The sequence below is a fragment of the Pleuronectes platessa genome, chromosome 16 (assembly GCF_947347685.1).
Source record: "Pleuronectes platessa chromosome 16, fPlePla1.1, whole genome shotgun sequence".
In the NCBI taxonomy this organism is placed as follows: Eukaryota; Metazoa; Chordata; class Actinopteri; order Pleuronectiformes; family Pleuronectidae; genus Pleuronectes; species Pleuronectes platessa.
This window is the reverse complement of record NC_070641.1, coordinates 21945751-21969748: the sequence shown is the minus strand read 5'-3', so window position 1 is coordinate 21969748 and position 23998 is coordinate 21945751. Positions and strand designations below refer to the sequence as shown.

At 46.2% G+C, this 23998-nt stretch overlaps 3 protein-coding genes across 3 annotated transcripts in view; all 3 read right to left on the bottom strand.

The window, feature by feature from the left end:
* On the bottom strand, nt 1-6099 carry LOC128459128 (GTPase IMAP family member 4-like). Its single transcript, XM_053444230.1, has 3 exons — nt 5996-6099; nt 3528-4783; nt 1-15 (listed from the first exon to the last, which is right to left on the bottom strand). The coding sequence occupies exons 2-3, from the start codon at nt 4764-4766 to the stop codon at nt 1-3; spliced, it is 1254 nt and encodes a 417-aa protein (XP_053300205.1). The 5' UTR covers nt 4767-4783; nt 5996-6099.
* Nucleotides 6100-6222: 123 nt separating this feature from the next.
* On the bottom strand, nt 6223-13323 carry LOC128458760 (coiled-coil domain-containing protein 134). Its single transcript, XM_053443729.1, has 7 exons — nt 13186-13323; nt 10114-10244; nt 9818-9939; nt 8901-8985; nt 8332-8513; nt 7411-7482; nt 6223-7298 (listed from the first exon to the last, which is right to left on the bottom strand). Exons 2-7 carry the CDS (start codon nt 10214-10216, stop codon nt 7173-7175), a joined length of 690 nt encoding a protein of 229 aa, XP_053299704.1. The 5' UTR covers nt 10217-10244; nt 13186-13323; the 3' UTR covers nt 6223-7172.
* Nucleotides 13324-14676: 1353 nt separating this feature from the next.
* Nucleotides 14677-23998, bottom strand: part of LOC128458705 (meiosis inhibitor protein 1-like) — a 33919-nt gene continuing 24597 nt past the window's right edge. Inside the window, 6 exon segments of the mRNA XM_053443659.1 lie at nt 14677-15623; nt 16211-16338; nt 20514-20648; nt 21026-21171; nt 21516-21597; nt 23572-23750. Coding sequence (XP_053299634.1) covers nt 15569-15623; nt 16211-16338; nt 20514-20648; nt 21026-21171; nt 21516-21597; nt 23572-23750 — 725 coding nt within the window. The 3' untranslated portion in view covers nt 14677-15568.

The following is a 23998-nucleotide window of genomic DNA, read 5'->3' as shown; positions in this document are numbered from 1 at the left end:
TTAGTGCTCGTTTGACTACAACAAAAGTCATAACACGAGTGAACTGGTGATACATTTACAGCAGCTGGTGCTGGATGTTCCAAACTTAATAAACACTTTTCAGATATAGTGACATGTGAAACACCAAAAAACACACAACCCACTGTCACCCTTTTGGATTTAAAATATGATTTAATACGTCTTTTATCCTTTTGTCTATTATTTTAATAAGATCCTGTTTCCAGCAAAGTGTTTCTTTAGAAAGGCCAAAAGAAAAATTCTAAAATTCATGTCACTCATTAAAAAAAACGTACAAGACTTTTTCAGCAGCTGTTTCCAATAGAACTTTTCTCTTTCCTATAAAAAGACTTAAGTTCTTGTTCTAAACCAACCGGCTGATGAGTCACAACATTAAAACAATCGATTCATATAAAAAAAAATTTATGGAAAAAAAAAAATCTCAAGTGTTTAACTAATATCCTTCACCTGTCATCACACTGAAAATATCACTAAACTCTCACACCAGCCTTTTACCAGTTTAACACCACAATGCTCCAGCTACTGAATATTTGAGGAATTTTAATAGCAACACAGACTGAAGGTTCTTTGGAGTGCAGGACTTCATCAGGAGATAATATGATTAATAATTAATTAACTAGAAACCAACTCCACTCTCAGGCTGTATTTTATTTGAGCTAAGACTGCTCCTGCAGCAGCACCCCAAGCTGATACAGTTACATGTCATTTTGGCTGACGCTTTTGTCCAAAGCGACTTACATTTAGTACACTCAACATTTATGAGAGGCCATTTTAGGGGTTCAGTATCTTGCCAAGGACTCTTCGGCATGCAGACGGGGAAGGTTGGGGATTGAACCCCCAACCTTACCACTTTATCACCTAGGCCACACCGCCTCTAATATAGAGAGAACCAAGTACAATGTATTGAAATCCGGTGCTGCTATACCACCCTGAGCTGCGACTATTCCTGCAACAAGACTATGAGCTAATACAATGATACACAGTGCTGCTGAAGCTGAACGACCCTGAGCTGTGACTGCTCCTGCAGCAGCACCCTGAGGTGCTACAGTGGTAGACAGTGCTGCTGAAGCTGAACCACTCTGAGCTAAGACTGATCCTGCAGCAGCACCCTGAGGTGATACAGTAGTAGACAGTGCTGCTGAAGCTGAACCACCCTGAACTAATACTCCTCCAGCATCAGCACCCTGAGGTGCTACAGAGGTAGACAGTGCTGCTGAAGCTGAACCACCCTGAACTAAGACTCCTCCAGCATCAGCACCCTGAGGTGATACAGTGGTAGACAGTGCTGCTGAAGCTGAACCACCCTGAACTAAGACTCCTCCAGCATCAGCACCCTGAGGTGATACAGTGGTAGACAGTGCTGCTGAAGCTGAACCACCCTGAACTAAGACTGATCCAGCACCAGCACCCTGAGGTGCTACAGTGGTAGACAGTGCTGCTGAAGCTGAACCACCCTGAACTAAGACTGATCCAGCACCAGCACCCTGAGGTGCTATAGTAGTAGACAGTGCTGCTGAAGCTGAACCACCCTGAACTAAGACTGATCCTGCAGCAGTACCCTGAGGTGCTATAGTAGTAGACAGTGCTGCTGAAGCTGAACCACCCTGAACTAAGACTGATCCAGCACCAGCACCCTGAGGTGCTACAGTGGTAGACAGTGCTGCTGAAGCTGAACCACCCTGAACTAAGACTCCTCCAGCATCAGCACCCTGAGGTGATACAGTGGTAGACAGTGCTGCTGAAGCTGAACCACCCTGAACTAAGACTGATCCAGCACCAGCACCCTGAGGTGCTATAGTAGTAGACAGTGCTGCTGAAGCTGAACCACCCTGAGCTAAGACTGATCCAGCAGCAGCACCCTGAGGTGCTACAGTGGTAGACAGTGCTGCTGAAGCTGAACCACCCTGAGCTAAGACTGATCCTGCAGCAGCACCCTGAGGTGCTACAGTGGTAGACAGTGCTGCTGAAGCTGAACCACCCTGAACTAAGACTGATCCTGCACCAGCACCCTGAGGTGCTACAGTGGTAGACAGTGCTGCTGAAGCTGAACCACCCTGAGCTAAGACTGATCCTGCAGCAGCACCCTGAGGTGCTACAGTGGTAGACAGTGCTGCTGAAGCTGAACCACCCTGAACTAAGACTGATCCTGCACCAGCACCCTGAGGTGCTACAGTGGTAGACAGTGCTGCTGAAGCTGAACCACCCTGAACTAAGACTGATCCTGCAGCAGCACCCTGAGGTGCTACAGTGGTAGACAGTGCTGCTGAAGCTGAACCACCCTGAACTAAGACTGATCCTGCAGCAGTACCCTGAGGTGCTACAGTAGTAGAAAGTGCTGCTGAAGCTGAACCACCCTGAGCTAAGACTGATCCTGCAGCAGCACCCTGAGGTGCTACAGTGGTAGACAGTGCTGCTGAAGCTGAACCACCCTGAACTAAGACTGATCCTGCAGCAGCACCCTGAGGTGCTACAGTGGTAGACAGGGCTGCTGAAGCTGAACCACCCTGAACTAAGACTGATCCTGCAGCAGCACCCTGAGGTGCTACAGTGGTAGACAGTGCTGCTGAAGCTGAACCACCCTGAACTAAGACTGATCCTGCAGCAGCACCCTGAGGTGCTACAGTGGTAGACAGGGCTGCTGAAGCTGAACCACCCTGAGCTAATACTGATCGTGCAGCAGCACCCTGAGGTGCTACAGTGGTAGACAGTGCTGCTGAAGCTGAACCACCCTGAACTAAGACTGATCCTGCAGCAGTACCCTGAGGTGCTATAGTAGTAGAAAGTGCTGCTGAAGCTGAACCACCCTGAACTAAGACTGATCCTGCAGCAGCACCCTGAGGTGCTACAGTGGTAGACAGTGCTGCTGAAGCTGAACCACCCTGAACTAAGACTGATCCTGCAGCAGCACCCTGAGGTGCTACAGTGGTAGACAGTGCTGCTGAAGCTGAACCACCCTGAACTAAGACTGATCCTGCAGCAGCACCCTGAGGTGCTACAGTGGTAGACAGTGCTGCTGAAGCTGAACCACCCTGAACTAAGACTGATCCTGCAGCAGCACCCTGAGGTGCTACAGTGGTAGACAGTGCTGCTGAAGCTGAACCACCCTGAACTAAGACTGATCCTGCAGCAGCACCCTGAGGTGCTACAGTGGTAGACAGTGCTGCTGAAGCTGAACCACCCTGAGCTAAGACTGATCCTGCAGCAGCACCCTGAGGTGCTATAGTGGTAGACAGTGCTGCTGAAGCTGAACCACCCTGAACTAAGACTGATCCTGCAGCAGTACCCTGAGGTGCTATAGTAGTAGAAAGTGCTGCTGAAGCTGAACCACCCTGAACTAAGACTGATCCTGCAGCAGTACCCTGAGGTGCTACAGTGGTAGACAGTGCTGCTGAAGCTGAACCACCCTGAACTAAGACTGATCCTGCAGCAGCACCCTGAGGTGCTATAGTAGTAGACAGTGCTGCTGAAGCTGAACCACCCTGAGTAACAGTTGCGTTTGCTGCACCTACTGCTGCAGTTTTAGCTGTGCCGACAGCTGCTCCCTCCCGAACTGCAACTATAGCAACCCCAGCTCCCAAGACTGCTCCAACGCTTGCTGCCATCCTCACAGCATAGAACCCGCTGGAACAAACCCGCCCGAGGGCATCCAAAGCATCCTCCCTTGGACTGGCAGCCCCAGTGCCAACAATGGCTCCCATAGAACCACCCACGACCCCCCCTATTGCTGCTCCCACTGCCAGGGCCGTTTTCCCTGAAGCTGCTGCCACTATGGCCCCCACAGCTTTCCCAACCCTTGTGCCTCCCGCTACAGACATCCCTGCTAGTTTACCTGCAACGAAACCCACAGAGTTTCCCAGAAGGTAAGCCCCACCAGCAGCTACCAAAGGGACTGCTATGCCAAACAGTATCCCAAATGCCATCCCCGTGGCTCCAGCAGCTACCATGTTCTTCACTCTTCCCTTCGCTTCCCCAACACACTTCCTCAACATCCTTTTCAGCTCCTCCCTGATGGCAGCTTCCGCCTCTAAAAAAATTGCGTTGGTATAAAACCCTGTGGTGGTCTGCCTCACCATCATGTCCACCTTCATCAGGAGTTCTTTCACTTGCCCTGAGTTACTTGGGTCTTTGTTGTTGAGGACATGGTACCTGCTGCCACACCTGTCAATCAGAGCCTTGAGCCCGGCAGGCGCAGTCTTACTCAGGAACTCTTCAATCCCCATCCCCCCCAAGTCATCACCTCTGGTAAAAAGAACCAGAGTGTGGTGACGGAGTGCCTCCTCCCCAAATATCTTTGACATCTCACTAACAGCCTGGTTCTCGTCGTCTGTGTATCGTCCTATTGGCACCACCAGGAGGAAGGCATGAGGCCCGGGGGCAGAGAGACACAGACACTTGGCTATTTCTTCAATAATCTCCTCCCTGCTGAGGTGAGTGCCCCCGAAACCTGGCATGTCAACCACCATGACTCTCCTGATCTTCCTCCCTGCGACAGCCTCCTCCTCCTCCCCCTCGTCCTCTTCCTCCTCAGCTGACTCTTCCTCTGCGAGCACGACGCTCCCGAGCTCACAGATCTGTGTGACGGAGCTGCCTCTAGTCTTAGACAGGAACTGCCTCTGGCCCAAGATGGTGTTTCCAGATGAACTCTTGCCACTTCCTGTTTTTCCGATGAGGACGAGCCTTAGTTCTTGGCTCCAGCTGGTGTCACAGTCATCACCTTCCCTCTCAGCCTCCATGACACCAGGTTCCATGAGCTCCTCCTCGTCTGCTGAGGGAGGAAACAGAGATTTTGAGATAAACTTATTACAGATCACCTGCAAACACATAGAAACATGCACACTGAATATAAGTTAACTATTGATACAAAAACAAAGAAAAATCTAGCTTTTGTCCATTTAATACCAAGGGCAGGCAAAGTGCTAATATAAAGAATTAATTAAATATCAAGTAGGAAATTAGCAGCAATAAAAAAACAAATAAAACTATAGTCTTCTCCAGTCTGCAAAATTGTTAATAAAAAATACATTTGTCAGGCAATAGGATAACAATATGCTTTTAAACTCGTTAAAAAAAATCTGTATACAAACCATAATTTTGTAATGGATTCTAGAATCCTGCACACAGGTATTGAGGGAGTTGCCAAGACAACTCTGTTTATATAGCAAGCTAGATCAGTGGTTCTCCACTGGTCTGGCTTCAGGACCCACCATCATCCCTTGATGACAAGCCGCAACCCAAATCAAGGAACATTTTCCACTTCTCAATTTTATTTAATGTAAAGATTGTGCAGTTTGAACCTGAGATAGTAAATAATATCACAGTATGCCAACACAATAAAACAAGTTCAATGATAAAAGAAAACGACCAGCAGGTGGCGATGGTAACATGGAAACATTCTCTTTTACACTCAATTAGCTGCATTTTAATTAAAGACCAAAAAGTGCATATTAAGGACACAATGTAAAACAACATACTGTTGGCACTCCGCTGCATTAAAAATCCCCTTCAAAATAAAAGCACAGGATTTTTTTCCTAACACTTTGTTTTGCCCAATCAAGGGCCGCGACCCACTGACAACGGGTGCGCGACTTTCATAGATAGGAAGGGAGCGAGATGGCTCACTCCTCAGCTCGTTCCATCAGCACGTCCGGTAAAACGACGTTTAGCTCAGCTGCACGGCACGAAAAACGCGCGCTATGACGTAACTAACGAATCAACGACGACTACTGTTGTTATTGATTTTCATCAAATAAGTCGATTAATCGTTTCAACACACAAACGACACAAAGACAAAGTCACACTGAAGGATCAAGTATCACGTTTTAACCCTAAACACCTCGCTGTCATTTATTAGCCAACGTTAGCAATAAACTTTCACTTTTGAATGATTACCCTTTAGCCAGCTAGCCTTAGCATGCTGCTAACTTATAACCTTATGACAGAAACGTCAACAATCAACGACATGAAAATTTGTTCTCACCAGACTCGATGTTGTTCTCTGGTAGTTTCGGTTCAGCTGCTGGTTCCTCCTAGACTTTAACTAAAGCTCCACCCAAACAATAACAATGTACTTTGTTATAAAGGGTTTAGTGGGTCTGCCCCCTACTGGCTGGTATGGTCTTTGCTGTGACACACCTACAAACTAAGACTAAAAATAAGACTCACACACCCACACACGCACGCACACACACCGAGAGAGAGAACATGTTTTACATATCAGAGTCACTTTATTTCTTTACATCTGAAAACAAAATGGCTTGTTCATTCTGCAGCAGTGATATTCTGTCTCTGAATATACATAAAGTCTGTTAACAGTCGTTAAACTATTTTATTACCAATTTCCAGCGAAGACGAAAAGAAAATGATAAAGAAACAGAAACAGAAACTGGAGCTGGGAGCTGCAGCTGGATGAGAAGTCTACGGATCTTTACAAAAAAGAAAATCTGATTAATAAGGGATTAAAATAACTCCAGGGATTGGTCTGAACATAAATCACAAATAGAATCGATGTGAAAAGGAAACATGGCTGATGATCCACTCAGATAACAAAAATGATTCAGAATGATTCAAGCGAACAAATGTAAGAAACGTGATTACAACTCGGAGCAGCAGCAACACATCTCACTTCAAAGAAATGACGACAAATGTAAACAACATCTTATTCCATCAAACTGAACCTTTTCAGACACAGACTGCATTTCAATGAGGTGAGGTCAAATATTTATAGATATTTGGCAGCCACGCGTATTCAAAGCAGTCTGGACACGGAACACTGGGGGGGTTTGCAAAGTTCTGAAGCTAAATTTATTGAAATTTCTTATATTCCCAAAGTACAATAATGTAATCGTCAAGTTATCAAAAATGTGTTTCCCCGTTTGTTTTTAAAACTCCCGTTTCACCTTTGACCTCTTACACCGCAGACAGACTCACATCCACCTGGGTTCTACTTTGTTGTGTCACATCGAGGTTTCCTCTCCTCTTCACAACAGAGCACCAGGCTTGTGTACCAGTGACGGCAGCTTTTATTTCCGTCACTGTCATCTGAGTCTACAAGTCAAGCTGTGTGGACTGTGCGGATGCTCCTTCTTCTTCTTCTTCTCCTCATCCTCCTCATCCTCCTCCTCCTTGCCGCTCTGCACAGGCGCCGGGGTGCAGCGCTATAGCTCGGTGCGAGAGCGTGATATACGAGGCCCTTTCCTGATTTCTTTCCTCTTCTCTTCCTTCCTCCTCCTCTTCTCCTCCTCCCTCAGGATCTTCTGGAAAGCCTCGGCTGTGTGAAGCACCTGCAGCACATTAGAAAGGGTCAGAGAGGCTGTGTGTGACAAAAAAAAGAATCCATCTCACCATATATATCCGTTACAGGTTGGAAGGTCCTGACCCGGAGGTCGTACTCACATCGTCTCTCTCTGTGCGGTACGGGTTTAAGAAGTCTGGCGTTTTGTCGATTATTCCCAGCTCCTGTGACATCTGAGAGAGAAGTGGTACAGACAGAGGACAGAGGACGAGAAGAAGAGGGAGAACGTCATCACTCCATCAAGACAGAGACGTGGAAAGGAAACAACACACCGTATCACTTATTCTACAGCTTTAGAGAAGAGGGTCGTGAAATGGAGAGGAAGGTGACCGAGGCACAGAGCGAGGGCAGGATGCACGACTTCAGGGTTCTAAGTGCTTCCAGTCGCAGAATTAATCCACTGTTTAATCCTCTCAGGTCACAGATTAATCCTGAGAGAGTTTAGTTCATCAATTCCCACGTCAGACAGGGAGACCCGACTCAGCTGCTTTGCCTTTTCTTTTGAAGCTTCTAAGGCAACAAACCCCTGGTTGGATAAATGTTATGATGACTTGACACATTCTGCAGCGATGAAAGACGTATGAGCTGACACTGAGAATTTATTGCACCTGTCACATTTACCTCACCTGTGATATATACCATTTAACCCCCTGCACTGAAAAGTATTCATCTATTTAAATGAGGACATATGTTGAATTCTAAACTATAACTATTCTTAATTTGACAATGATTCAGTTTAGAGCAACGAGACCAAACTGTTCTGTTGCTGTAATAAAACCTTAAAATGTGATATTTGACTGTACTAACATTTTGCTCTGGTTTTAATTACAAAGAAAATAGCTATTATTGCCATAATTACCTAAAATCAGACAGTCAAGGCCTTTACTTTGAGCCTGAAACCAAATTAGTCAGTATTTTCAGCTACTTTATCCCGGCAACAACCTTTCCTCGTTGAAGGATTCAGTGGATTGTGATAATACAGTTTTTAAAAGGTGACGGTGCAAGTCAGTGTCTGGTCTTACAAGCGTGAGGACATGCTGGTGGGCTCCTCCGGTGAAAACCCCCGTCTGGTTACAGAAGTTCAGGCCCCAGCGCAGCAGCCCGCCCCAGTCCGAGTTCCGGTCGTAGTAGTGGTGGACGATCCGGGGGAAGCGCAACGCCACGTCGCCGAAAAACGCCGTGTTCTCCACCACATGGGAGTATGCTGCAGGGAGGAGAAGACAGAGGACAATGAAACAGGAGGACATTTTGATTTGTAAGATAAATGTGTGCATAGAAAAACACAGAACATGGCGATAGACAGAGAAGGAAGAGGGACGAATAAACCTGAAAAGAAGGTGAAGATAAAACTCAAGATTCTCCTGGACAGAGAGTTGAAGAGGATGAGGTGACAGAGGTGGAGCTTTCACAGACGAGTAACAGACAAACCAATCAGAGGTGACAGAGGTGGAGCTTTCACAGACGAGTAACAGACAAACCAATCAGAGGTGACGGAGACAGAACCAAGCGTGTGGGAGACACGTTGACCTACATCAGCAGAGACCCTGAAGAAAAAGAAATGATGAAAGTGAGGTGTGAGTGTGAAGCAGACCTTCCTTGATCTTGTCGTCCATGGGGAAGGGGTCGTCCGGCTGCATGTTGGCCGTGACCAGGATCTGCTTCGAGTCCTCCAACACCTTATAGAAGAGACACAGAGAAGAGAAGTCAGGTTTATTAGTTCTACGCTGGGAATTCAAGTTACTGTGGTGAGGACGGAGAAAAAGGGAGTCAACATCGATGCTATTTTTTATATTTCATGGATCCTGAGGGGACTGACACTTATGAGTGAGTGCCACTTGGTGCAGATCTTATTAAGAATCCAGATATGTTTGATTTAAATGGGGTGTGTGTGAGGCGTTGGTTGTTTTGGAGCCAGTGTGGACAATCAGGTTGAGGCAGATTGAGAATTCTTTCCACTTTCCTTAACAAGCCAAGATAAACTGGTACCCTGAGCAGAGCTACCTGCTCTCTGGGCTCCTTCTTCCTACTGTGGCACTTTACACACCACTTCATGATCACTTAGGTAATAAGGTTTCTTCTGAGAGCCGAGATTTTCACAGTTTATGTTTTATATTCCAACAATCATGGCTGAGATCAGAGTCAAGGTCTGTGGAAGGATGAATAAAGAAGCCACATGGGGCAGAAGCTCTATCTCTCACATTCACACAGCGGCACAAGAAATGCTGACAAGGCGATTCAGCCTCCGAAGGTAGACTGTGCTCGTCGTCCTTGTGAGAGACGCAGAGACGCAGAGTCGCCCCCCCCCCCCCACAGTGGGAGAGAGTGGCACAGGGAGCAGCCGAGTTTCGATTTTACATTCAAATGAATGCGAGGAAACATGCTGATGAATGTGTTCGCTGGATTTGAAGCCTTTGATTCTCTTATCCTTCTATCTGCTGAGAGCAACAACATGCTGGATTTCGCTGGTGGCCACACACACACACAGACAGACACACACACAGGTCCTACCTTGAAGAGTCCTTTGAGCATGATGTCTATGATCTTGTACTGCTGGTTGATGTCGTTCAGCTCCACCAGGTTCTTCAGCGCGTTCAGCTGATCCTTCCTCTTGGTCTCAAACAGCCGCTTGTCTGACAGGAGGAGATCAGGAGGGCACACACTCTTCATGAGGGCATTACACACACACACAAATGTGTTCATGAGCATGCATTAGTCCACAGACACACACACACACACACACACACACAGGTGTGACTGTGCACCAGGCAGCAGCAGCAGCCTCCACACTGACAGCAGAAGGATACAGATCTCCAGGTTGGAGTCGTGTCTGTGTCTGTGCGTGTTCGAGTCCGCCGAGCTGAGGGCGACAGCGGCCAGGGCCACGACCACGGCACAGAGACTCTGCATGGTCACCAGGGGGCAGCAGAGAGGCACTCTACGAGACACAGATGACAAGTCATGAGACACATCGATCATCACATTGTTAAATCTCACATTAGTGACACAGGATTGAATGAGTTCAAACCATGAGGGTGAATATCACATTTTCTTTTGATGCAGAAACAATCTCGTCAGAAATCTGGACTTCCACTGAAATGATCTTCTTCTTTCAAAGCTGCTCGGAAAGGTTCCGTCCGCTGTGAGGCTTGTGGAATATGTGAAGCAGAGAGACCAGGGGGATGTGTGGACAATATGGACGGCCAGAGGGGATCCAGCAGTTGAAGAGGAGGCGGGGGGGGGGGGGGGGGGGGGGCTCCTTAAGTTCCTTCTAAAAAACACATCTGATGTCTGGCACTTGGAAAACCCCAGAGGAGCATTTACAGTCTCTCCAGCAGACCGGCTCTCTGCTCTTTGCTCTCTCTCCCCCCCCCCCTCAATCCAAAGCAGCAACATGTTCATTCAGAGGCTCTTTTATTTTATACATTCGAAAGGGAGGCATTGAAAGCATGAGGAGAAACACGACAGCTAAAAATAGGACCTCATCAAATGAAAATTTGAGAGTTAGCCAAATTATTAAGAAAAACACGAGTGGAAATCAGGAGTAACTCGAGGGAGGCAGCAACCAAAGTGTTGATAAAGAGCCACAACACATAATTCATGCATATTTTATCAAGAGCTCCATCAATACACAATCAGAGGGGCGCAAAGGGGGGTAAGGAGGTGGAATGGGAGTAAAGGGGGAGTCAGATTGTGAAGCAGGAGGAGGACGGGAGGTGAGATGTGAGCAGAGGGGTGACGGGGCGGGTGGAGACGGGCGGGCGGGTGGAGGTTGGGAAGTCGGACAGCGAGACCCTGCAGGAAACAAAAAGCTTTCCTGGTGAATATTTCATCTACTTTTGCTGAGACACAGCGATAAAAACAGAAAGACACAGAGATAAGAGAACAAGGAGGAGAAGGAGGAGGAGAACGAGGCTTGATTCTGCTCCGACGAAATTAATCTTTACAAGCTTGGCTGTCAAATCCTGAAAGCTGCCGGACGAGGAAGTGAGCAAACCTCGCAGGATGTGAATGTTGATTTGTCCCCTTAAGGATCTCACTCAAATCAGATTCAGAGCCTGAAGACACTGAAAACAAACTCCCTGACGTTTGCAGCTTCTTGAATTTCTGCTGTTTGTTGTCGTAAAAGAAAAATCGACTTTTAGAGTTTAGAGTTTAGAGTCAGCAGAAAGAAGTGTTCCCGAAGACAGCTGAGCGAGGACAATGTTCGATTAAGGTCCAATTGGTGCATTCTGGGAACATCTTTTGGGTTTCGTCCCAGCCTTCTGAGAAACGCTGCTCTAAATATCCTTAAGTGCCGGTGGAAAGCTTCAGTATTTGTAGAGAACAGCCGCGGGGGTAGAGGGGGGGGGGGGGGTCTCTCCCCCGGCAGCAGCTCATCGGGTGAGTTGATGTTCCGAGCAGGCAGCTCTATATATATATATATACACGTAGCTCTGACAGATATTTATGAGCACAGAGGTTGTCGTTGTCGTTAATGCAGTCAACATATATTTCCAGCAGATGCTAAACTTTTCATGTGGCGAGGGGGAAAAAAGTGCTGAGACCTTAAGAAGCAGCGTGGGGATGTTAAGGAGGGGATCAATCTTCTAATGCCTCCATTAACTGTGAGCAGGCAAACCTAATTACACCGGCTGATCGCTGTAGGAAATCAAAGTCAGAGGAAAAAGCCACCGGTGAAGCACTTAGGTTTGAGGATCAGGTTACACGTGGAGAAATGAGAAGATACCAAGTTCCCCCGTGAAGCTTCTTCTGGGCTGCGAGGGAGATAAATAAGGGATTTGACTGATAAACCAAACATCATCACTTTATCCTGCACCTCTTCTCAGACACACCAGCCCAGCTCCCTCTCCATCATCACAGGATATGTCCTCCCATATTCTGGGGACAGACTCCCCATCATGTGTCCCAAGCTGGGGGGAGCCTGATTCAGTTCTGGAGGTCTGGAGGCAGAGTGGTTCATGCGAAGCCGTGAAAGCCCACGTACATCTCTCTTGGCTGGAGGAGATTTTTCCTCTCAGCCCCAACGGCTCTCTCCTGCAGCACGGAGGCTTGAAGTTTGATTTCCTGTGTGGGAGATCCAGTTTCCAGCTTGGGGCACCGATATCTAATCACTGCATCGAGCTGTCAGGGTGAGACTCCACGCTGTGAGAAGATCTCCCACCACCACACAGTGTGATGCGTATCTGCATCTCCTCTCCCTCCAAAACACAAACACAAACAAATTCAATCCGCTCCCTGCTGCCGACCGACCGACCCGGTGACACTGAGGCCGAGGGAGGGAGCTGAACCCTGAGGGGAGAGGAGCTGCAGAGGGGATGGAGGAGGAGGAGTGGATCCAGATCTCCCTCTGGCCGCCTGCTGAGGAGGTTTGAGGTTCAAGGGCTGACACATTATCTCTCTCTCTCTCTCTTTTCTCTCTCCCCCCCCCTCCTCTATCATCATTCATGCAGAGTCAGAGCCACGGGCATGCGTAATGGTGATGATGGCTGAGTGGAGACTGGCATGTGCACCATCAATTACAGACATGACTTGATTACACGTCCCCTTCATGACCCAGGACCCCCCCCCCGCAGACACCTCGTCCTTCTCGTTTACATCCCATAATTGCACGTTCATTCACGCGCTGTGACGTGAGACCATAGACTGTAGGAGACACGTCCTCGAAGCTGATGAGCATCAATGTCTCTCATCGTTATTTTACATAAGGTTTCCTCAATTGGAAGTGCTCGTTCCGCCTGTCATCGCGGCTCCTCTGCCCCCGGCCGGAGCCACCATCCCGCGGCCAGCCCCGCACACCCGACCCGGTGGTGGTGGTGCTGGTGGTGGGGGGGGAGAAGCGCTGGAGCTTCCAGACACACAACTCGCGGATCACTCACCTTGTTGTAGCGGGGAAAGGGGCAGCGATGCACGGCGGCGATCAGCCCGGTTCGATAACCTCCGGATCCCCACACTGCGCGTCGGCGGCCGGCGGAGCGGTGACGTGGGGGGACGGGGCGGTCGGTCTCGCCCCTCTCGGTCCTCAGGTGGAGCTTCTCATTCACACGCGGCTCTCGCTGCTCCAGTCCGCCCGCGACACGATCTCACCGGCGGCTGCGACCTGGACGAATGACGGCAGAGCACGGAGGAAGGATGTGGTTTCCGCACGGAGGGTTTAGAGAGGGACACACAGGCAGCGCGTGTGGCAGTGATCTGTTTCCCCTCTGAGAGTTTCCTCTGCTGCAGGAAGACTTGGAATACAACAATATAAACATGTGAATATTAATAATATTATCATTTAATCTGCAAAGCTGAAGAAAGAGCACGTGAGCTTTGAGGCTGAATCACCACCTCATACCTGGGGCTGGGAAATATCAGAAATAAGAATCCTCAGAATAATAATAATCATAATTATCACAACAATAAGAATAACTTTATTTGTGTAGCACTTTTCTGAACAAGGTTACAAAGTTCTTCATAATAAATGTTGGCAAAAAATGTATAAAATAAAGGCTGTTCAATTCAGTTAAATATTAAGATAAGATAAGATAAGATAATCCTTTATTATCACAATGGGAAGAATTGGCAATGTATTACAGCAGCAAGAGTCAAAAATAGGTAATAATAATAAGTAACATGCAATACTTAATCTAAGGAATATGAGAAAATATAGGAAAATATTTAAATCCAATTAAAACTAATATATACAGTTTAAAGACATGTACAGTTAATGGACATGAACCATTGTTATTGCCTGGACAAGTGAATATAGCTCAGTTAAGAGAGTAAATGTCCATAATGGGTGCATGTAGTTTAACTGGGAGCAGAGCTGGTTGTTCAGTCTTGCTGATATACCTAATATAATAAGGTCAAGACTTTAAAATGTATAGCGAGGAACCCAACAGAGAAAAAACTCCTCATTAACTGGAAGAAACCTGTAGAACCAGACTCAGTGTGGGCGACCTCTGTCTCGACCGGGATAATAGATGTCACATTATTATTTATTTTTACATTTAAATATAGTTTTTTTTAGCTCCTGAGTGAAGGTCGTGCTTCTAAACTCTTCTTTTTTTGGGCAGAGAATGACAAACGCTTGCTAAACACTAAAACACTTTGGTATAATTATTGATATTGTTTTATTGCCCTGCACTGAAAAATAAATGGTTCACTTGAGCACAAATTAATTCCCTTTGTGTTCTTTCATGGAAAGCTGCCAGGTAAATTGAAGCTCATCTAATACCTCTTGCACCAAATTTATCTGGCACACATGTTTTTTTATTAAACGTGGGTAAACCTGCTTAAATTGAGTCGTTTCCAGTTGCCAGTAGAAACGTTTGCCAGTTTTTCATCATGTTCAAATGTTCAAACTCTCACCTCGCTGTCTCTGCAAATTAACACGTCCGCTTGGGTGTCAAGTTTCCAGCACCGGAGGCAGAGCCGGATAAAAACTTGTGTCAACGGCCAGAGTCTGGAGTACAACCCCCAACCCTCACTGGGATCGAACCTTCCCCCCAGGCACAGGGATTGGCCTATGGGGTGAAGCCAGAAGCCAACAACTGTAATTACCAAGTCAATTACTTCTTTTGCTGCTCTTTCATTTCATGTGTCTCATGAGTCACAGGGATTCAAACGTGTCCCCTGCTCACAGCCTCCGGGGACCCGAGGGATTAAGCAGAAAAACAAGCAGTATTTTAATTTGACAGTTTTTTTATTTCAATTTGCCAGAGAGGCCACTTAACAGAATCCATGAACGTGACTCGCTCGTCCCGATCCTACATTAATACAGTAACGGCAGGTTTGACCTTGACCGGTGCTGAGACTACGCAGCTGTAAAGTTCTAAATTAAGCAACATCTTTATGAAGATCGTGTCCTTCAGGTGGTGAAGGAAGAAGTAGAGATCGTCTGGTTCGGGGAAATTAATGTTCGAACATAGAAGAAGAATCATAACACTGAGGTCGGCCTACAACAAAGGCACAAATGGGTTTTAAATCAGAAATCAGAAAAAGTACAACGTTGCCTTATAATCACAAAAGCTCAGAGATGAGTAACTCGTCTTTAACACCACCTGTGAATTCAAAGTACTTCAGAGAAAACAATTCAAGGCTGTGAAGTCTTTCACTGTGGCACTTAAGTTAGGAGCCTGCTGCTTTAAGATGAAAACAGAGAAACACAAGAAGCATGAGGAACTGCAGGGATTAAAGGAAACTTAACAATAAATTAACAAGTAAAAAGAACTGTTAAACTCATCATTTATAAACTCCATGTTTAGGTTCCCGGGAACATCAGCCGGTTGTCAGAGTGAAATCCGACAGGCAGACGAACACATCTCCAGCGTGTCTGCAGAGACGAGTCAAGGAGACAAAGGAAGGAGACGAGTCAAGGACACAAAGGAAGGAGACGAGTCGGGTTCTGCTGGTTTCTTGTGTTTGTTAACTATAAATATCACACGACAATATCATTTTTATATATCACGAAGCAGCAGCTGTGCTAATATCAAACTGCGCTGACGTTCACAGAGTATATGAGAGTGTGTGGGTGGATGACAGGAAGAGTGCATGCCTGTGTGTGTGTGTGTGGGGGGGGGGGGGGGAGTAAATCAGCATGACGAATGTAGAGCACCTTTAAGTAGTGACTCTGAGTGAAATACAGTTAATGACTCTGATGTAAAACATTGAGACTAAGTGAAAAGCACAACACACACGATAAATCGCCAGAGAAAATCCATGGGGATGTTCCGCTGACTCGGAGGAACAGAACGATTGTGATGATGACGCGTTGCTGCTTTAACAAAACCCCCGTCAGACACACAAAGGCACGTTGGAGGTGTTTGCAGAGTGTGAGTCGGAGTCCCAGTACATGTGAGAGTCAGTGTGTGTGTGTGGATTCTACAGATTAGAGGTTGTTTCACTTCAGCTGAGGGATACAGGACGTTGCTGGGCGGACTGGGAGAGCAGCTCTTGGCTGGTGTCTGGACGCTGAGGGCCTCCATCAGATTCCTGACTCTCTGCTTGTGCTCCTCTGTGGGTGGCGGCTGCAGGAAGCTGCTCTGGACCTGAGCGGACGAAAGAAGAACGAGGGATTTATTCGGTGGTGTTCAGAAGAGGAGGAGAGGCCGAGCGATGTGAGGAGGGAGAGATGAGAAATGGTTTGTGAGGTGAGAGGACAAAAAACCCAAAATACTGAAGAATAGATCAAATAAAATGTCTTCAGAGAGAAAGTGGTGTTGAAGTCTTTTGGCTGGACCAATATCTCAAATTAACTGAGGTAAACAGATGCTATAATGTAATCAGGGCTCATTTACAGACACTGTTGCCAACACACACATTTACTCACTTTATAAACACTTCAATCTACTTTTATTCGTATTAAAATCCTCAAAAAGCTTGTAGCTACAAATTTAGGATAGAAGGATTCACTTCATCAGTCCATTAGACATTATGATGTTGACCTTTGACCTCTAAAATCAAATTACTTCCACACACGGTTCAGCCACAAACAAGCATTTGAACTACTACATTTTTAAATTGAACCAAAGAGCCACTTAGAAAATATAATACCTGAACCCTAACTACCACTTTCCAAAGCCTTCACCTTATCTCACCTTAAAACTGGCCTCACAGTAACAGTCAATGATTAACGTGAGTAATACAGAAACTAACTTCAAACACGCGCCCACACACAGGGGATTTGCAAAGTGCTAAATGAGGAAGCAAGACAGGAACCACTTCTACGGCAAAAATGAAACAATTGGTTTGAGCTGTCAAAGGCACATACAAGAGATAAAATGTGTTCAAAGGCTGTGGAGCAGCAAATGGAGCTGTACTGTGGATGTAGCTGTCTACTTCAGACAGTAGAAAACAGAGAACACTTGCCATACGCAGCATTAAGGAAATTAAAATCTCATGGAGAAAACCATCAAACGACCAGAGGAGGCTTTTCAAAAGGTCACAGATCACAGACGGCAGCTACGGACAGCAGGGGACTGGTTCATGAAGAATCGCCAAGCTGCCACTGATCTGCTGCCAGATCTCTTGCCCAAGGACACTTAGGCAGGTAGACTGAACAGTGTGAATGGATCCAGATTAGTGGAAAGACCAGCTGAACGTCCTGAGCTGCTGACGCCTCCTTTCACACCTCACTGAGATCTTCACATCCAGCCTGAAGATCTGAGCTGAGTGATGATCAAGAACATGGAAATAAATCTGCTTTTTACACGAAAAGAACAGAAATTAACTAATAAATGTCCTGGAGGTCGTCATGAAGGTCGCCTGCGTCTGTTAAGAATCACTGAGTAATAAAAGAATATAGATACAATACTGTTGTGAGCTGCATCAGCACAATTATTGGTACAACAATGTCCCCAGTTTATCATAATCCTCCTCATGGTCGTTATAATAAGGCAGCTGCACTGACGGCTGCAGGGATCAGAGACTGCTGGTATCTCTTGGTTTGAACTGGTGCAGGATTTAAGTTGGAGAGCACGAGAGCTGATGGTATTACAGAGGATAAACAAACAGACGGGATAAAGGCTACATGTGATTACATCATGCAAAGTACTCACCCACCCCCCCGGAGTCAAGGCTCACTCATACGACTAAAACAAGAGCAGATTCTGGATCCAACAAGGCTGCAGCAGAAGACTACAACAACTGACATACTGTAAATTCACCAGTAAGAGAGAAGCAGCATTCGAGATTAACACCTGAACATCTGCTTTTTATTTGGCAATAGCAAGCAAGTGTGTATTTTGAGGACAAGGGGCAGAATAAAGAAATGCCTCTAACACTGTTCAGTAATTGAAAAGAGCCAAAGGGGCGACCGGAGGTGAACGAAGTGGCGTTAACAGGGTGAGAACAATATGGAGTGCAAAGAGAAGCAAGGAAACAGGGGGAGAAGTGAAAGGTTGGGCATTATTAGCAAAAATTAAAAGGGGATAGAAAGAGTCATGGCTGAAACATTCCCACAGGACTCGGGGCGGGGGAGTTATTAGAAGTCTGCAAGCTTTGGAAATTATGAGAAGAAGTTCTCCCCTTAGATCAGCTGTGATCTGACAGGCTACAGTGTGAGCAGAGCTTCTCTCCTGCTTCTACTCAACACCGGATCAGACACGTCCAGTGAGAGAAACATGTATTCAGAGGCGGAAATACCCAGAGGCTGTGAAAGCAGATGATGCATGTGTGCTCACAGTGTGAGTGTACACACACGTACACAGCCTCAGATGGTGGTTGTGTCAGGACTCGTGGGGGGGGGGGGGGGGGAGTCAGATAGTGATGTGATACCAGCTCACTGACAAATGTGCTCAGATAATGTCGCCATAAACTGAGATTTCACTTCAGTGTAAAAGCAGTTTGACAAAAGTCGTGAGAAGCGTGAAGTGTGTGTGTGTGTGTCTGTGTGTGTGTGTGTGTGTTTGTGTGACAGATTGAAGCAGAGGATGACAGGAGAGAAAAATCATACTGTCGAGAATGTTGGGAGAACATTGAACCCTGCTTCCCTTAAACTGCCTCAGACACACACACGCACACACACACACACACACACACACATACACACACATACACACACACACACACACACACACACACACACACACACACACACACACACACAAGCCTTCACACAGTCCATGAATCCCTGGCACACACCGCACTGTGAGCTGCAGCCATCATTCTGTCACTCCTCAGATTCGGAGCCACCTCCAGAATACTAAATGCATTTCTGGTCCTGTACGTGAGCAACCTGATGGAGCTGCTGCTCTTCCGTCTGTGTTCAACGAGTCTTTGAAGCAAACCCCAAAGGGCCTGTATGCAGTCGCTGCTAAGCTGCTGTAGCTTTAACAAGAAGGACACAAGCAAAGAGCACTTTATCAGTAACAACTGCACATCTGCTTATTCAGAGAAGCCAAAAACGTGTCAACACTCCCGGCTGTTGGTGGTGATCTAATAGAGCGGGGGAATGTTTTCTTGGCAGACGTTGGTTTGAATGCCACAGTCCATCTGAGTGTGGTTTGGGACCATGTGCATCATTTTTTAACTGTTTATTCAACAGCTCTCAGCATCGAACACGGTTCAATGAACATGACAATGAGATGAGTACAGATGTTAATGAATCTAAGACACGTTGGAGAACCGCTCACTCAGCCCAGATCCAGAGGTTGTCTGGTTTGCATGTGGCCACATTCTTTTAGCTGTGGGGACACAAATAAGTTCTGGGACACATTGGAAGGAGCACCTGACCCTTAATGACACAATCACAAGAGTGAAAGCAGAGTAAAGTGGAGATAGACAAACATCGTTGTGTGAGAACAGACAGAGAACATGCATCAGCTAACTGGTGACCGTTAACATCCCACTTCACGATGGTCTTTAAACTGGTCAAAGCTCTCAATCAAAGTGGTACCTAGCGTCACTGTGTGAAATGTGTGGAAGTCCCACTCTGTTGTAAATTGTTGGTGCTGCTGTGCTAAGTGTTTGCATCTCACTTGCATGAACAATCTTCCCCTGCTGTCTCCGTCCTGCTCTTCACGGCACATGAGAAGGATTTCAATCTACTCGACGCCCTGTGTGAACTCAGAGTCTGAACTTTGTCTGAACTTGATGCCAGAGCTGCTCCGGATGTGGATTTGACTGGTGTTTCACTGTGTTCAAACATGCATCCATTATATAACATGCCCACTAGCCACACCTCATATAAAACCGATACTGCGTTCAGCAGAAGAGCAGAGTCCTATCCCAGAGTAGAGGTTCATGATGGGAGGAAAGTTCCCCCACTGACGGAGGATCGGGTGTCAGAGTGAACAAGCCTTTTTGGCAATATTTTAGATTTAACCCGAATACCCAAAGGGAAACGGAAAACAGTAATGAAGCAAACCTGCAAACATTGTCTTGAGAAGCTTGCAGCCTCCAGAGGCAACACTTCTAATCAACACACACTTTAACCTCAGGAGTGAGGCTGCCCACAGATCACTCTCACGTTAAAGATCAAACGGAGCCGCCTCCAGATACTGAACCGACAAATCTATCTTTGTAAAAACATCTGGTGACTCGTGGTGTGAAGATTTCCACTCCGCTGCATCCCGACTTAATTTATTTTCTAATTCATTCATTCCAGGAGCTTAGATATTCATAGCTGCCAGTCAGAGGCCTGTTGCTGAGAGAATCTACACAATGTCCTCAGTATTTCATGTGTGTGTGTGTGTGTGACCCTGCATGTGTGTGCACAGTGTACCTGTGTGAGGAGGAGCCTCAGGGCCTGTGCTGCTTCTCGGCTGATCTCCTTCACCCCCGTCCTCTCCACCGCCTCCATCACCTGAAGCAGGTCAGGCTCCCACAGGACTGACGTGCTGCTGTGCTGCAGGAGCTGCAGAACACACAAGCATGCATGCACACAAACACATACACACACACACACACACACACACGGGTAGATATACACATCAGAAGGCACAATCATGCACAGATGCAGTCACAGGCAAAACACTGGAGAATTAGAGGGAGGATGTGTGAGAGGAGATGCAGTTAGAAATAAATGCACACAAGCAAATCACTCAAACATGTTCATCTGCTGAAGTAATTGGTTTTTGTCGTGGTTGATGTTGAAGTGAATTAAATCTGCTTTAATTTTGTGAGAAAATTTAAATCAAGAAAAGATGCAGAGCTGCATTATTCACCAAAGTGTGGAGTAACGTGTTTCTGACGTTTTCATTCCCGCTCACAACCATGTCCAAGATATCATATCAGATTTTAGTGGCATGGGTGTGACAGTGTGGAAGCTCTCACCAGTGTGATGAGTCTGAGGATGGCAGGGTGCAGCAGGCAGCCGTCTCCTGAGTTGAGCAGGCAGTAGAGGAGGAATCGAGTCCATGGCTGGCACACCGCATGTTTCCCTGCACACACACAGACACACACAGACACACACACAGGAAACAGACCCGGGGGAGAAACATGACAAGTGAGGATCCCTAATTCAGATGAGTGCTGTTTAATTTGGTCTATTCCTCCGCGTGCAATTAATAAAAATGTTAAACGACTGAAATCTTGCCAAAAGCCACAACATCAAGACATTAGGAGCACGAAGAAAAACAAACATGCATCCTAATGTGTTGCAGACAGCGATAATATAAAAAGAGAATTAAACACAACATAACAGACACAGCGCTAACACTCTGGAATATTATTTTAATATTGTCTCTTTACAGATTACCGACACTGTCTCCCTCTGTCCTGATACCTGAAGTATCCCTCTTCCTCTGAAGGAAGCCCAGCAAGGAGCTTAGACAGTTGACAGCAGCTCTCAGCAACAGCTCGTGCTTCTAAAGAGAAAGTTAACACACAAGAGCAAAGATGAGTGTTCACACAAAAAAAGAGAATCTTAAATCTCTAAAATGTCAAACCACTGAGTCACAGAGATGTGCCTGTGTGGATTGTAGGATATGAGCACAAACGCAGCAACAAATGAACAGAGAGAAGACATGAACAACCCCCACACCCCCCACCCACAGACAGACACACACACACACACCCACGGACACATGCTTGCTAATGGACAGAGATGAAAAAAGGGAGAACAAGGGAGAATCAGCGGGAGAAAACTCAGATATTTGGATAACACTCGTCTCTCTTGCAGAGTCGGTGCTGCCAGTGAGAGCAGCGTGGTGTCCAAAAATACTAAAGTAGGCCAGGTAGATTTAACAGAGGACAGTGGAGAGTTACAATCTGATCTGGAAGCAGAGAGGAGATGGGAGAAGAAAAGGTTACGAGTGAGAGGGGATGAGGGAGCAATGGAGGTGAAGTGGCTGGAGGTCGGAGGAAGGACAGATGCAAAGAGGGCGGATGAGCACATGCACATTAAAGGGCAGGTTTTAATAAGGGAACAAAAAAGAAGGAGGGACAGAAAGTGAGGAAATAAGGAGAGGAGAGGAAGATCCGCTGTGATGATTCCTCCTGCCACCACACCAGAGCATCAAGAAAGCACAAAACGAGGAGAGAGGAGGGAACTGTTACTCATATCAGCTGCTGCCCAGCAGACGACAGAGCACTGAACCATAGAGCTGGAGCTCTAGTTTTAAACACAGAGGAAATGCCACTGGTGTGGAACCAGAAGCTGCAGACGAGGATAAAAGACAATTCAACATGCACAACATCCAATTATACCAGTTTAATGTTTTATCCAGAGTGTTTTCAGATTGTCAGAATTGTATTTATTCTGTAAATATACATTGTTTATATAAATGATATTCCACGTCTCAGAATCTGAATCCAAATGCACAAGATGGTGATGTTTGCCTCTGGGATATTTAGATTCTATTTATGGATAGTGGGAGGAAGTGGAGATGCTTTGATCATCTTTATATAGATGATGTATAAATACACAGGTTTACTCTTGACCTGTATCCGGATGTCCTGGAACTGAGCACCTCACAGTATGTATCTCACTGGCATAACTTCACACTAGTGCTACTCCTCCTGCAAGCCTTGGGATTCATTGATTCACAAGATCTTTGCTTCATTCATAGACCATTAACTGATGTAAGCAAAGATATGATTCAATGTGCCTGGTTGGTGTGATAGATCATATTAATGTCGTACTGCTATGCACTGTGTGTATTTTCACTGCACAGCTGACGATATGAGATAAGATACATTATGATCCATTTCATAAACAGTGTATATTCTACCTTATTTTCTTGGACTCATATTTTGCACCATATCTCTCTCTGTGCTGGTTTTCATCCAGAAGTAATGTTTCAAACTACCAAAGTCAATAAACCAACTACACGTTATTACATTTTTTGAGACACCTGCGATGCTCTGGCTGTGTGTGTCATTCCGTTATGCTAACTGCTAAATCAATTGCAATCTAGTTTTCTGCAGAACCTTGTTAGTGAACGGCAAGTTCAATGTCATGCTGTCGAGATTCTAAAGATTACCTTTTGGATGTCTCTGCTGCAGGAGACACAGGATGGAGAGAATGCAGAGAAAAGGAGAAAAAGACCTCTGCGTATCATTTGAGGCTGCAGCTCTGTGAGCAGATGGTTGTGTTCATGTATTTGAGGAGAAATTGACTCTGACAAATCTGATGTGAGCACTTTGGTTTTAAATCTGTGAATTTCTTCATATATTATTTACTTCCATTACAGTGGAGAAATTAGTTTTGGTTGTTCCTGCCTCCTACGAACAGGAAATGTGGAAAACGTAGACTCAACATTTTTCTTTTGATTGAAAATAAAACATTATGTTCAAGATTGTTCAATACATTATGTTATAACCCCCAGAAGTGGTACAACCTGCAATAGAAGTCCAGTGAGAGCAGTTGAGAGGCACTGGACCCCCCTGGAGCTGAGCGGGTACAGCGCTCCGTCTTGGACCCCCGGGGGTTCAACCAAATCAGAACCAGTGCTCACACATACGACTGTTGATACCAGGTTAACGTCAAGTAGAGCCTGCAGCAACCTCAGGCCGCTGACTGGAAAGAGAAGTGAGAGAAGAAAGAGATTGAAATGATTGGAATCAGAAGAAGATGGAATGCATAAACACACAGAAAGGAAGTGGAGAAAGCAAACGAAAGTAGAGGGCAAGGCCACAGAGGAAAAAGGTGCACAGCAGAACAGAGGGTGTGAGCGAGAGAGTGAGTGAGTGAGTGAGTGAGTGAGTGAGTGAGTGAGTGAGTGAGTGAGTGGGAAGTGGAAGTATGAAATAGAAAAAGATATTAAA

What these genes read in the sequence shown, in the direction of transcription:
- LOC128459128 (XM_053444230.1), bottom strand. Translation starts at nt 4,766, where the DNA reads ATGGAACCTGGTGTCATGGAGGCTGAGAGGGAAGGTGATGACTGTGAC.
- LOC128458760 (XM_053443729.1), bottom strand. Translation starts at nt 10,216, where the DNA reads ATGCAGAGTCTCTGTGCCGTGGTCGTGGCCCTGGCCGCTGTCGCCCTC. An exon ending in TGCTCAAAGGACTCTTCAAG is followed by an intron (nt 8,986 to 9,817) that starts GTAGGACCTGTG and finishes CTCTTCTATAAG; the next exon opens with GTGTTGGAGGACTCGAAGCA. An exon ending in ACCGCACAGAGAGAGACGAT is followed by an intron (nt 7,299 to 7,410) that starts GTGAGTACGACC and finishes AATGTGCTGCAG; the next exon opens with GTGCTTCACACAGCCGAGGC.